The sequence below is a fragment of the Arachis ipaensis genome, chromosome B9 (genome assembly GCF_059453495.1).
Source record: "Arachis ipaensis isolate K30076 ecotype BB chromosome B9, ASM5945349v1, whole genome shotgun sequence".
Taxonomy (NCBI): Eukaryota; Viridiplantae; Streptophyta; class Magnoliopsida; order Fabales; family Fabaceae; genus Arachis; species Arachis ipaensis.
Window position 1 is genome coordinate 6,665,791 of NC_142444.1, and position 15,700 is coordinate 6,681,490.

The 15,700-nt window shown below is 32.4% G+C and overlaps 1 protein-coding gene, 1 long non-coding RNA gene and 1 pseudogene across 2 annotated transcripts; all 3 read left to right on the forward strand.

Moving 5' to 3' along the window:
* The first annotated feature begins 4,023 nt into the window (after positions 1–4,023).
* Positions 4,024–6,275, forward strand: LOC107617023 (uncharacterized). Its single transcript, XM_088500207.1, has 4 exons — positions 4,024–4,157; positions 4,457–5,461; positions 5,549–5,743; positions 5,912–6,275. The coding sequence occupies exons 2-4, from the start codon at positions 5,177–5,179 to the stop codon at positions 6,113–6,115; spliced, it is 684 nt and encodes a 227-aa protein (XP_088356333.1). The 5' UTR covers positions 4,024–4,157; positions 4,457–5,176; the 3' UTR covers positions 6,116–6,275.
* A 4,792-nt stretch (positions 6,276–11,067) lies between these two features.
* Positions 11,068–11,849, forward strand: LOC107614731 (uncharacterized). Its single transcript, XR_015899335.1, has 3 exons — positions 11,068–11,333; positions 11,428–11,619; positions 11,782–11,849. It is a non-coding gene; the product is annotated as an uncharacterized LOC107614731 (long non-coding RNA).
* Positions 11,850–12,484: 635 nt separating this feature from the next.
* On the forward strand, positions 12,485–14,036 carry LOC148543625 (sugar carrier protein C pseudogene; annotated as a pseudogene).
* Positions 14,037–15,700: the final 1,664 nt, after the last annotated feature.

Here is a 15,700-nt window from a genome sequence, read left to right on the forward strand (position 1 = left end):
AGATCTTTTACCATCTTTCAGCTATATTAATATGTTGTATCTTTGGCATTTATGTTTAACAAATCATGCATGGTATTCCAAGCCTATTCTTTAGGAAATACAAAGAAAATTTAACACACACTATGCATGCACATAATGGATTCTAATTGGAATCATCTTAAGCTCAGGATCATTAAGAGGGTATAATACTGCTTATATTGTAGACGGGTTTCCTAATCTGGTTCATCTCTACCGCCTTCACATTGGAGGAACATTAAAGCCGAGATGCCTTTTCGATGGAGTTTTTTTATGTTATTAAGTGAAGGATCACAAATCAAGTTGGGTTGGTCTAGTAATTAGTTTACTAGTCCATTTAAGTAAGTGTCATGGGTTCGAATTTTGCCTTGTACATGCAGGAACCCATTGGCCAGTGACAAACCTTTAAATAGAGCTCAATACCAAGGTAGATGTACTTCTCAAAAAAGAAAGAAGTCAGATCTTCCTGGACAGGACCATGCAAAGAAAGTACAAGGTAATCATGCGACGACTACTAATCAAACTACTGAACCAGCAAAGGGTGCCACAAAAGCATGTAAGTGTCATTATATGGCAGAGCCTCTGAATATTGATCTCAATGGGGTGCCTCTTACGGAGGATGAGCAAAATTTATTGGACGAAGTTGGATTAGAAGACCAATGTGTTGACAAGTTTGTTTACAAGCAACTCGACAACAACAAAAAATTCGATCACTCAGTATCGCCAATTAAGTTTCACGACATTCTGTGTGTCTCTAATGATGATCAAAATGTCAAATTTCCCAATCAACCTGTTAACTGTGGTGGTTATAATGCAAATTCTTTTCTCCGATTAATCCTAACCATCTTTACACCAAGCTCAATTCCTTACTCATGCATCCATCAACTCATCTTATTTGTGGCAGTATTGTAATGTTTTCACACTCACAAAAAACATGCGCCTTACTATTAGATCTGTGATTCAGATATAAATGATATCAGAATGTTTGCAGAGTGGCTACTGCAACTTGGAGATAGTTGCTAGGAGACTCCACTAACAAGGAATCTGAAGTGGAAATCCCAAATGACATACTAACTGATGGTACAATAGATGCTTTTCATAAATTAACTAGCTTTGTGTATCTTGACATGTTGACTAACATTGACAACAAAGCATTCTTCAAAGATAGGTCCATCCTAGCCCCAATGTTGGGAGTGGTGAACAAGGTAAATACATACATTATGCAGCAACTATGTGGTAAGGAGAAAACTTATCTTAGCTCGGATATGTTGTGCATTGATGAGGGAAATAATGGAGTCTGAGTTAGACATGTTAACACCAGACGTCCTTGATGCAATTAATTGCTCTGAATTGCCACAATACCAACTCACACTGAAAGAAGGGATAGTAGTTATGCTATTACGCAACATCGATCAGTCCAACGACTTATGTAATAGAACAAGGTTGCAGGTACGAAGATTGGATAATCACATAATTGAGTGCATGATGCTAATAGGAGACAAGGCCGGTCAAATAGTTCTAATACCACGCATGAACGACTCTACTTTTTAGATTTTAACGAAGACAATTTCCACTCATAGTTTCATTTGCCATGACGATAAAAAAATCACAAGGCTAAACATTAATTATTGTCGGTTTGTACTTACTGAAATCAATATTTATATATGCACAATTATATGTTGCGTTGTTCATATCAACAGTAAGAAGGGGCTAAGGGTTTTGGTGCATAATAATGCAAGTACGTCTACGACGACAACAATAAATGTTGTTTATAAAAAAATATTCGAGAATCTTGGATGATCAGTTACATATGATAATATGGTATCCATTTCAGTTGCTACCGCCAAGGACTATCTGATCATGTTAAAACTGCTGTGTTCTGCGTCCATGACTGAATCAATTGTTGATTAGAAAAAGAAGGAGATTGTAGAAGGTGAAAGAGATAATTCGAGAGAGAGAAAATTGGGGGCAAAGACTGCCTTCAGTATTTTTCATTTACTTTTCTTAACTATTACAAATCCTGCTGTCACATATATATACATACATGTAAGTGAGAATAATTAATTTTACTAACCTGACTATGACAAACTAATCTCTATAATTAACAAGCTAATTATCCAACTAACAGATCAAGATCTTTTCAATCTAAAAAGTAATAAATAATAAAACTAGTTGCATAATTATTAAATTTTTGTCAACTACCCGACGCTGGGTGTATTAAAAATAAGTAAATAACTCAATATCATTGTATAAACTTCATCTTTTAATACAACACATGTCCAATGTATACATCTCATGTTCGTGCAATGCACGGATCGCTACACTGGTTCAGGGTATAATAACGAGTTAACGACTCAAAAATCAAAATGGTAAACACACACGAAGCCCGTAGCGCTATTACTTTTTGATTTAAATATAGAAGGGAGAATGATGTAGGACGTAGTTATGGAGTGTATGAGTGTTTTATTCAGCTGTAGTGTCAGAAGCTAAAATCGGACCGTCCAATTTATAAGATGTATAAAAATCGGATCGGCTGATTTTTTGATACACAAATCGGAGGGTCCGATTTGTGTGCATCCCACAATTTTAAAAAACATTTAACATCTCACTTTTATATTTAAATTTTTTAGCCTAACACTGTCAACATGGTCATGTATTTCCAATTTTTTTTGTCATATACTTTTTCTATATATAATGAGAATTGAAAAAAACTTAGTACATAATTTTTTTATTAAAATATGAAATAATAAAAATAAATTATAGACACAAAATAAACAAGTTAGTTATTATTATTAGAGTAAGATGACAATTAGGTCCTTAAAGATTTTGACTTCAAACTAATTAGTTTTTAAAAAATATATCAGCCCCGTCCGATTTGAAGGCTTAGCTCGGACCCAAACACTTTAGGAGCTAATTTGATGGGATTTTAAGTTTAGTACTGAGTAAGGGTCTCAAAAATACATTCGATCATTATTTAGAGTCGGATTCGGATTAAGGCGAACCCGACTTCATTTGATCGGTTGGTCCCATGTGCACCATAAGAGGACTAAAAATATATATGTTTTAAATTAATTCAAACATTATGTTATATTAATTATAAATTTATTATTTTATTTTTAATCACACTTAGTTGAATTAGAAAATAAATTAAAGAAATACGAAATTATAATTTATGGATAAATTTAAGTTCAAATATGGATATCAACTTCTCGGTAACAAGTATGATTTTTTCTTCTTTATAAATAAATGCATTATAATTTTTTGACATAAAGTTTATCAATGACCGAACTTCACCGATTTAGATCCCGTTTTAGTGTGATTCAAAAGTAGTATGATTTCACTGGGTTTAGAGTCGGGTAATGATCTAAAAAATAGACCCAGTCATTATTTAAGGCCGGGTCCAGGTCAAGACAAATCCGACTTCACCCGATCCATAGACACCCCTATTCCATAATAGCAAATGGTGGACATATGATGTCTTTCTACGAATTTATCAACTAAAATTTAACAATGATATTTATATGTACGGTTAATTTCTTTGACGTGTCTATTTATATATTTATAAAAGATAGTTATGTAGATAATAATTTTTGAACTTGAAAGTCTGAAACTTCACTTATTTGAATAAGATTGTAATAAACAGAGAGCAATTAATAAAAAATATAAAAAAACTCAAAAAGTAATAAATATTTCACTATTTAAAATTACATTATTTTTATACTCATGTGACAATAATAAAATATATACCACTCTAAATATCAAAATATATGAATAATTCAATTTTATTTTACATTATTCACTTATAAAAAAATATATATATCTACGGTTTACTATTTTAAAGGACTTAATTGATATTTTTTTTTGGTTTAAAAATTAATTAATCCAAAGCCAACTTTTTTTTTAGATTTAATGGTCATTTACTCTCATTATTATTATTAAGTGAAGACTTGCTTGGAATACCGAAACGGCAAGATCCCCTGCCTGCATGACGCGTCCCTGTCTCTCTCTATTAATGGTGTATGATTCAATTTCTTTCTCATTCTCACTCTCCTTCTAACACACTGAAACTGCAAGGCTGATACGCTAACCCTAGACGGCTAGACGTGTTTTCAAAAGGCTACAACCCTCATTTTTCGGAGATTGTAAGTCTTATGTCCTTGCTGCTTTATCTTTTTTTTCCCCTCTTAGTGAGGTTGTTGAATGAATGAAAGTAGTATCACATTAGTTTGGTTCATGTGGGCAAGCACTGTTTGAAAAATAGCTGTTCAAATTATGTTCGAATTGCCATGTTCAAAAACTCATTCGTAACCCTAGACCCCCGTTGTTCCCAAATGAATCAATTTGGTTAATATGTGTTTTTCGTTTGCTCTTTAAGCATGATTTACTATTATATTTTGTGTGGTGTCTATTTATGATATCATACTTGCTCCCAATACTGCAGTTGAGAAAAAAATGGACCGGTTCTCTGCTCTGCCGAAAATTATACTTCATGACATTCTTGTAAGGCTGCCAGACAAAGATGCTGCCAAGACTAGTGTTTTGTCAAAGGCGTGGAATGACACATGGTTTTCATTTCCCAATCTATCTGTTTGCAGCGAGGATTTTTTCTCTGAAGATGATGTACCCACAGGAAATAGACAAAGGTTCAGGAAATTGGACATTCTCATTAACTATGTTACAAAAAGATTGCTGAGGCTACGTGACCAAGGCTTAGCAATATAAAAATTTAAGCTTGATTTGCAAAATTTAGACGACCTTACGCATGTGTCCCACCATGTTGATCAGTGGATACAGATGGTCTGTGAAAGTGGCGTCCAAGTACTAGAACATATATAACCATCTAAGTACAGAACATCTTCCAGCGGACAGGATTGAAAAGGTGGAATCATTATCCCTGCAGAGTTTACAAAAGCTCAAGAAAGTTGATGTTGAAGGAATACCAGAAGTACATATTGATTCTCCAAATCTTGAGGAGCTATGCTATCAAGCTTGGGATCTCAATGCACCGTTCAAGCTGAATTTTGATAGTTGCACAAATTTAAGGTGTTTGCAATTAATTGATTTGAAGAGCACTGGCTGCACTGCTATTGCAGACAAGTGGTTTCTTGAACTGTTTTCTAAGTTTCCTTTTATTGAGAACTTGAAACTATTTAATTGCTCTATGTCCGAGAGGATTAATATTTCGAGTCCTCAACTCAAGATCTTGCAGTTAAGGTTTTGCTCTAAGTTGAAGAAGGTCAATGTTGATGCTCCAAATTTGTTATTATTTGACTATAGTGGTGATGACAAACCTGTTATATCTTTTATGAGAAGTTCTAATCAACTTGAAGTCAATATTTCTACCAATGTGGATTTTCGGCACTTTTATAGCTTGAGGGAATTTACCCGGAATATGCCACAAGTGATTTTGGCATCGCTTTCCCTCTCTATTGGACATTCATTTCCTGTAAGTATTCACTTGCTACTTTCTTGGTTCTTTCTTCATGCATATTGATATGTGGCTATTTTATTTTATGTACCCTGAATTGTGTAGGATGATGATCCATACATGCCTGCATTGCTAGTTTCCTCCACTACTCCTCCAAGTATCAAACATTTGGTGTTGAGAGAATATTCACCTCCAGACAGTGAAGCTCTCTATAGCCAGCTACTTATGAATTACTTGCTTTCAAGTTGCTTCCCAAAAACAATTTCATTCATATATCATGGTCGTTTCTCATTCATCGAGGTATGTCATTCATTATCTTCAAATTCTCTGTTTAATTCTACCATTTACAAATTAGAATTGTACTTCCATTCCAGCAGTGTCTTCAACATGTCAAATATACATATCTTTATGCTTTTTCATGAATATGTTCTTTCTAATTCCACCGCATATTTTGCAAAAAAACAACAGTTCTTCTATGAGAAGCTGATGGGCAGTGAAAAGGGAGAGTGCTATTGCAGTTCAGGTGATAGAAAGTGTTGGTGGCATGCCTTGAAGATTGTCAGCATCTCTTGTTCATTCATGACTGATGAGAACGCTGACTTTAAGGCCATGCTAGATGCGTCAGCGAGATCTTTTGAGGAGAAAACTATCACTTTTAGCTTAGAGCTGTAATCTTGCTATTATCAACCTTTGAACATTCCTAATTAGAATTAAAAACTTTAATGTTGATGCTGAGTTTCTCTTCCTCTCTTTTATATAAGTATTAAGTTTTGGCAAGTTTGAAATTACCCTTAAATTTAAAATCACCAATTTAATCCCATTCATAAAATAATTATTTTACCCCTAATTAAATTAAACCTAGGGAAAACCATATAATAGTCACCTAAAGTTTGAGAGATGAGCAATTTAATTTAATTATAAAAATAGAATATTATATAACGATATTTGATTTAAATATTTGGATTGAGCCACGTTCCAAATTTAAATATGAAATTTGAACTATTTTGATTTGTGAATATTAGGGTTAAAAGAAAAGAGAGGAAAGCAATAAAGTATAAAGATGGAGAGATTTCACTCAATTAAACAACAAATAACAAACTGCTCTAACTAAAAATCCAGATCAAATATTTCAGTTTTTGTTTAAACAAAAAGTAAAACTGATTTGATGAATTTTCAAATTAGATTAAATTTGGAGTTTTGAACACACTTGTCGTTCCTCTCCCACACGTTCGGTGGTGAGCAATCCACAAACTCTTGCTCTCATTCTCACCGTCAAAACCCCGAATTAAATCAAGAAGGTGAGGGTCCCAATTCTCGTGGTTTTGTACTTTTTATCTAAGAGATGTTCTTTAATTTGAAACATACATAGTCTTTTATGGTGATTGTTTTATGATTGTGTTATACGTTACCACGCTGCGTATAAAATTATATGACTAATTTCTTTAAAGTTATAAGGTATAAAATGGAAACATTAAAATTTTAGTTACTTTAAATTTAAAAATCATAATATATTACTAGCGGCGTGCCTGGTGAGCGCTTTTTTATTGAGTTTAAGAAATTAATTTTATATTTTTATTTTAAAATTATAAATTTAATAATAATTAAAAATAAATTATAAAAAATAAAATATCTTAAATTATTTAACATGTAAAATATTGAAATAAACAAATTTAAATTAAAAAATAAAATTGAAAATATATTAATTTACTATCATGTGTAATAAAATTAATATAAAAATTTATTGATATTATTTAAAGATTAGTTATTTATAAATATTATTAAATTTATTTATTTTTTCAATTCTATTTAATTAAAAGTAAATTTAAAAATTTATATCCAAAATATTTTTTTTCCATCTATAATTCTAATAGATAAAAAATATATTTCTTCAATCTTATCTTGAACTTCTTTAATTATCTTTAATTTTATTATTTTTTAAAATTATTAATTTTTATTTTGATTATATTATCTCATCATATGATCCATTATTCTTTGTCTCATCATTATTATTATGCTGCCTTGTTTTTTTCTTCTTCTTCTTCTATTCATCCCAATTGAAATTAATTATCACTGTACCATTATTCCAACTCTCATCTTTATTTATCACTTTGATCCATAACTACCATTGCGTTAACTTTTGAGTTATTAAGAATTTGCTAAAGGAATTTTTTTTCTTCTTTGATTTAGATATCTAGATATATACCTATTATATAGATCCTTATTATTTGTCAGACTTACTTGTTAAGTCATATTTTATTGCTTTCAGACAAAATTTAAGATATCACGTATTCAGATTTTTTGTTAATCAAATTATAAAATTTGCCAACAATTATAAAAAAATAATATCATATATTTTATATCTTCTTAAAAGAGTAATATTATATGGACATTACTATTTTAGCTACTATTAACATATACAATTGAATATAAAAATATTATATTATTGTTGAATATCTTTCCTATTCTTAACACTGATTTGTACTAATTCTTAATATTTCTCTAGATCTAATATATCAACTTCTATGTCTCTAACTAATAAAATTATTAAGATTTTCTTAAAATTTCATTTAATTTCAAAAACAAAATTGTAATTTTTATATTTTTATTTTTTCTAATATTCTTAGAAAATTAATTTTTATGTTTTTTAAATTATAAATTTGAGATAAAAAATAAAAATTTTAATAAATAATAAATTATTAATAAATAAAAATAAAAATAAAAATTATATAAGTTATTTATTTTTTAATGTATAGAATAATAAAATTTAAATTAATTTAAGTATGATACTAAAATTATTATGTTGTTATTATATGTAATAATTAAAATAAAAATTTATAAAAATTTATAAATTTACTTATTTTTTTAATCTTATTTAATTTGAAGCAGATATAAAAATTTAAATTTAAAGAACTCTTTCTTGCATAATTTTAATTGCTAATTTTTTTAATTTTATATTCAATATGTTAAATCATATTTTGTTCTATTATTTTTTAAAAAATTTTAATTTTAATTTTCATTATTTTTTACTATTCTCCATACACATATTTATTATTTTTTTTTTTTAATGAAGTGAAATAAAGATAGGTAGAGAGTACTACATGTATTCCATAGAATAGAAAAAAAAGACAACATGAGTAGAAGTTATGTGTAGAATAAAAAAAGTAACTGTACAAAGAACAAAAAAAAATTAACTAATAATTATATTTTTGACCAAATTTTAAGACAATTATATATATATTTTACCAAAGATAGGAGACTCGAACCCGCAACCTCTTAATTGAGTATGGAAAAACTATGCTATTTGAACTATAACTCATTGGCTTAAGACAATTATATTAAACACTATTTATCAATAAGATTAATAACCTTCATATATTGTTATAAATATTTAATTTAAAGTACATTAAGATATTATAATAATATCTATAACAATATTATTTAGGACAATTATGGAAGGTTTACCGAATCAAAGCCTAAGAAATAAATTATTATTAATTAAATAAATATAGAAGATTCTTACCTATATTTGGATCATTCGGTCTGTTACTTGGACCATGTTATTATGAGTATTGAATAAATTTGTTATTAACATGAAAATATATTGTAAAAGATAATTCATATTAAATGATATACTAATTATATAAATTTATTAAAGGGATGTATAACTTAACTGTCACGTCTTTTGGCGAGGTGTTCCTGCTTCTTTTCTTAGCTCATATTTTGTCTTCGTCGTCTGACATAGTCTTGTCAAGTCGGTCAACCACTTCCATTGGTATCCTGTCAACTGTAATTAATCAAAACAAAGAAAAAATGGACGAGAAACGAAGGAAGTTTTTCTAGTAACAGCAATAGTGAAGTGAGAGAGAATAAGGAAAGAAAGAGATCATTATTATAGAAGTTACGTGGATTTATAAAATGAGAACGTGAATGAAGATGAGGTAGTAAGAGTATTATAACGCGGAGTAACTGACGTGAGGTAGGTTATTAGGAAGGATAAAAATGAAAAAAAGTTTTGGACACCAAAACAGGTTTTCCCATTATATATTGTTATAGATTATGTTAACTGATTATGATAATAATTAGAGGAAGTATAGGGAGCCAATGGAATATGTATATAATGTATACAATTGGGGGTTTAGAGATGTTCGATTCAGTTAGATGTTTATTATCCTGGTACCCACATAGTTATTCCGAATAGTATAAACGTATTGTGTTTGAGAACTTAGTAGTATTTTATCCCAAATATTCATTTTTTACTTCATATTGGACCAAATAAATAATTCATTGTATACGTTATACAAATACTCTATTGGTTCCAGCGGAATTCGAATGATTATTATTTGTAGAAGAGGGATTAGATCATTAGCGTATCGAAGAGTCCTCAACAATAGAGTTGGAGAAAGACTAAACGAAGCCGCAAAGTTTCTTCGGTAAATGCTCTTTCCTCAAATCTGTAATCTTAACAATTTTAAGCATAGCTTTGTTTCATTCTGTTTGTAGATCCTTTTTTTACCCTTTAAGTCCTTGAAGTTTATTTTCTGAAAATTTTACATAGGGTTCGGTTAAACACTTAAACTACCGTCTACATGCCACAACATTTTGGGTGATGCTGAAAACTTTATGAGCTTTATATTTATTTATTTTTAGTTTAATATGAAAATGCTCGTTCCTGTAAAGTTCTGAGTTCCCATTTATTTTGAGGTGTTTAGACTTTAGATCCTTCCGTTACTAAGGCTTATGATGTTATACTCTCATTCAGGGACACAACTGTAGTTTGAGAAGAAATGGACCGAATATCCGGTCTGCCAAAAGTTATACTTCATGACATCCTCGGAAGGTTGCCAGATAAGATGCTGCTAAAACTAGTGTTTTGTCAAAGTCATAGAGAGAAACATGGTTTTCGTTTCCCATATTATCTGTGTGCAGCGAGAATTTTTTTAGTTTGCATGATTTAGCATTACCTCCAAGTAATTCTCTCTGGCTTAGCAAATTGGACATTTCATTGATTATGTCAGGAAAAGATTGGCGAGGCTCTGTGACCAAGGCTTAGCGATCAAAGAACTTAAGCTCGATTTGAAATATATGTTAGACCATAGGCAAGTGCGCCCCATGTTGATCAGTGGATACAGATGGCTAGGGAAAGTGGTGTTGAAGTACTGGAGCTTCACCACACTGGTGACTTTTTGGGCAAACCGTATAACCTTCCAATTTGTCTCACTAAAGCCAAGTCACTTACTAAGTTGGTGTTGAGTGGTGAAATCAGACTAGACCCAGCATTCTTAAACCATTCCCTTGAGTTTTTCTCAATGAAAACATTGTGTTTGGTCATATACTTTTTGGAGGTGAAGGAGTTATGGAGCATTTCATTTCACATTTTCCTCTGATTAAATATTTAGATCTTCATTTATGTAAGGTAGATAACCCACTAAGCATAGGAGATCCGGTGAAATCGTTAAGCTTGCATGGTCTACAAAAGCTGAAGGAGCTTATATTCACAGAATAAAGAGGTATATGTTGATTCTCCGAATCTTGAGAACTTATGTTATCATGCTCTTCATATGCATACGCCTTTCAAGCTGAATTTGGATAGTTGCACAAATTTGAGATGCTTGCATTTAACTTGTGGTCTTTAAGGAGCCCAAACAAGTGGTTACTTGAACAGTTTTATAGGAATCCTTTCCTTGAGACTTTGATGTTGCATATTGCTCTAGGTTTGAGGATGAAAGATATACCTGCCATATCTTTTATGAGAATTTCTAATCAACTGGAACTCAATGTTCATTTCGGTATGAATAATTGGCATCTTTATAGCTTGAGGGAATTTCTCCAAAACATTAAACCTCAAAAGGTTTTGGCGTCTCTGTCCCTTTTTATCCGTGAGCCATATTCAGTAAGTATACACTTTCTGTTTGATTCGTTCATTCGGCTTGCATATTTTCCAATTCTGTTTATATATTTGTCTGTTTGTACCCTGAATTATGCAGAGTAGAGAAAGCCTGGGTGTATTGCAAGTTTCAGCACCTCCTCCAAGTATTAAACACGTTCAATTATTACGTTTTCGTATGAATGATGAAGCTCACTATTTTCCCCTGATGAATTGGTTGCTTTCAAGTTGCTTCCCGAAAACTATTTCATTCAGCTTGGATTCCTATTTTAATATGAAGGCATTCATTGTGGTATGTCATTGTCTCCCAATTTTCTGTTTTATTTTACAACTTTACTTTCATTGTAATAGCGAGTTTCATTTGTTGAGCGCTTCATAATATCAGTACCTATCAACATACATAAAAATGTCATGGAGCCTCTAAATTTATTATGTTATTTCACAAAAACAACAGTTTTTCTATGAGATGCTAATGGAGAGAGAGAGAGGTGTGGGTGCTATCTCCATTCAAGGCTCAACAAGTGTTGTTGGCATGGCTTGAAGGTTGTGAAGGTCACACATTCGGAAAGGCCTTTCGAAAATGTTAAAGATCTTAAGGCCATGTTAGATGCATTGCCAGAATCCCGTGTTGCGGAATATATTCCTTATTTGAATTAAAACTCAGGTGTTGCTGCTTTCTTAGATGTGCAAGCTTATGCATTTATTTTAGTGCTTAACTTCATCTAATATAATCTATTTATATTTGGATGTTTTTTATTAAAAAGATTCTACTACTATTATTATTATTATTATTATTATTATTATTATTATTATTATTATTATTATGATCTTCTACCTTAGCCCATGACAATAATAAAGAAGTCTCGTGGCCATAAATTCAGCCCAACAGAATACATAAATTCAATTACAATTTTAGTCTTTATTATCTTATTTTTATCTTATCTTTAGTTGTTCTTATCTTATATTTATTTGTTTTTATCTTTCATAGAACAATGTTCTATATATATTTAGTTTTACCCTCATACTTTACAACACACTTCAGTACAATTCAATCAATCAACAATCAATAAAAATTTCTTCATCTATTCTTTTCCTATTTTTTCACAATTTTATCGTGGTATCTGTTTTGACTGATTGCTTGTGTTAGCTAGTACAATAATGGCAGGTGGTTTCATAGAGAAGGGGTCTTCCGAAAAGAACTATCCCGGAAAACTCACTTTCAGAGTCTTCATAACATGTGTCACCGCTGCATTTGGAGGTCTTATCTTTGGATATGACTTAGGCATTTCAGGTGGAGTCACCTCTATGAATCCTTTTCTGAAGAAATTCTTCCCTGATGTGTATGCAAAGGAGCACAACATTAAGCCCACTGATAACCAATATTGTAAATTTGATAGCCAAGTGCTCACACTCTTCACTTCGTCTCTCTATTTGGCTGCTCTTGTGGCCTCAATCTTTGCATCCAAGGTAACTCGAGCCTTCGGTAGGCGCCTCACCATAATCTCCGGTGGTGTTCTCTTTCTCGCCAGTGCAGCTTTGAACGGCTTCGCCCAACAAGTTTGGATGCTTATTGTTGGCCGCATGTTGCTAGGTTTTGGAATCGGATGCGCCAATCAGTCTGTGCCGATCTACGTGTCCGAGGTTGCTCCATACAAATACAGAGGAGCACTTAACATGTTGTTTCAATTGGCAATCACCATTGGCATTTTTGTTGCGAATATTCTGAACTACCTTTTTGCCAAGATGGAGAACGGCGAAGGGTGGCGCTATAGCTTAGGTTTGGCAGGAGTCCCTGCAATAATGATCATCATCGGTGCAATGTTTCTTCCTGACTCTCCAAACTCGTTGATCGAGCGTGGACAAGCTGAGAAGGCCAAGGAGGAACTAATCAAGATTCGTGGAACCAATGATGTTGACGAGGAGTTTAAGGATCTTGTTGCTGCCAGTGAAGCCTCCAAACAGGTCAAGCATCCTTGGTCTTCTTTGCTCAAAAGTGAGTACAGGGCTCACCTCACCATGGCCATAGCCATTCCCTTCTTCCAATAACTCACTGGCATGAATGTCATCACATTCTATGCTCCTGTTCTGTTCAAAACTATTGGCTTTGGTGGAGCTGCTTCTCTTATGTCTGCCATGATTACCGGAGGTTGTAACGCCCTTGCCACCCTTGTTTCCATCTTTACCGTTGACAAGGTTGGCAGACGAAAGCTTTTTCTCGAAGGTGGTGCTCAAATGTTTATCTGTCAGCTTGTGATCGCAGCTGCAATAGGTAGCAAATTTGGAACAAATGGAAACCCTGGAGTTCTTCCCAAGTGGTTTGCCTTAACTATTGTGGTATTCATATGTGTCTACGTGGCAGGATTTGCATGGTCGTGGGGTCCACTAGGATGGTTGGTACCTAGTGAAATATTCCCGCTTGAAGTTCGATCGGCAGCTCAGAGCGTCAACGTTTCGGTTAACATGATCTTCACCTTTGCCATTGTCCAAGTTTTCACTTCGATGTTGTGCCATTTGAAGTTCGGGCTCTTCATCTTCTTTGCATTCTTTGTGATTGTTATGAGTATCTTTATCTACAAGTTCTTGCCAGAGACAAAAGGTGTTCCCATTGAAGAAATTTCTCTTGTGTGGGAGAATCATCCTTATTGGAACAAATTCGTCAAGTCCTCTTTTCAAAAGAACAAAATTGCTGCGCCAGATTCTCAAGTTTAGGATTCTATAAATATTCTTATCTTTTCTATTTGTTTGATTCACTGTTTATTATTGGTTTAGGTTTGTTTTTGTCTCGTTATTCTTCTTTGATACTCTATGAATCTTAAGAAAATTTTATAAATAAAAAAAATATATTAAACTACTCTTCTATTTTAGCCCATGACAACAATAAAGAAGTCTCGTGGCCACAAATTTAACCCAATAGAATACATAAATTCAATTACAATTTTAGTTTTTATTATCTTATCTTTATCTTATCTTTAGTTGTTCTTATCTTATCTTTATTTGCTTTTATCTTTCATACGACAATGTTCTATATATATATTTAGTTTTACCCTCATAGTTGACAATACACTTCAGTACAATTTAATCAATTAACAATCAATAAAAATTTCTTCATCTATTCTTTTCCTATTTTTTCACAATTTTATCATGGTATCAGAGCCATGGTATCCTCTTTGAGGAGGATATATAAGTTATCATCTTTTCGGTGAAAAATTACCATGCTTCTTTTTCAACCTCCTCCCACAATAAATAATATAATCATAGATTTAGTTATATGCATCCAAGTGAAAATCCTACCACAGTTTTAGTTATCCCGGTTCTTTACCAACAATTCCGTCTGCACTTCCTTTCTTCAAGCAGTTCCATCTGCACTCTTATTACGCTCTATGCGCCCTCTTTCTTATCGCGCTCTACGCGCTCTCTTTCTTATCGCGCTCTACGCGCCCTTTGAAAACCACTCTTATTGCGCCATACGCGCCTTCTAAAGATCAATCTTATTGCGCTCTACGCACTTATTTTTTTTATTTTTTCATTTTTCTTTTGACGAAGTCTCATGGCCCACAAATTCAGCCCATCAGATTTCACAAATTCAATTATAATTTTAATTGCTGCTCAAGCACAGCATCTCCTTTTATATTTTTTGCCGCCGGTAGCTCAAGCTCCGCCGCACGCATTTTTTTGAAGATCGCTGTTCAAGCACAGCATCCCCTTTTATATTTTTGCCGTTGGCAATTCAAGCTCCGCCGCACGCATTTTTTTTTTAAGATCGCTGCTCAAACACAGCATCTTTTATATTTTTGCCGTCGGCAGCTCAAGCTCCGCCGCACGCATTTTTTGAAGATCGCTGCTCAAGCAAAGCATCTCCTTTTATCTTTTTGCCGCCAGCAGCTCAAGCTCCGCCGCACGCATCTTCCTCCGCGTCACCACGTCAGACGCGTTTTCCTCAACAATTTCATCGAAACTTATTCAAGTTGTGGATTATTGACATCTTCCATCCACCAGCTTGCGGGGGCGTATTAAACTACTCTTCTACTTTAGCTCATGACAACAATAAGGAAGTCTCATAGTCACAAATTCAGCCCAACAGAATACATAAATTCAATTACAATTTTAGTCTTTATTATCTTATATTTGCTTTTATCTTTCATAGGACAATGTTCTATATATATTTAATTTTACTCTCATAATTTACAACACACTTTAGTACAATTCAATCAATCAACAATCAATAAAATTTCTTCATCTATTCTTTTTCTATTTTTTCACAAATTTATTATTATTATTATTATTTGGGTCTTTTGCAATCACTAATGCCACTTTTGAACCTGAGACCAAAACAATCTTTCAGTGATCGAAAACCTTGAGAATGTTGAGATTAT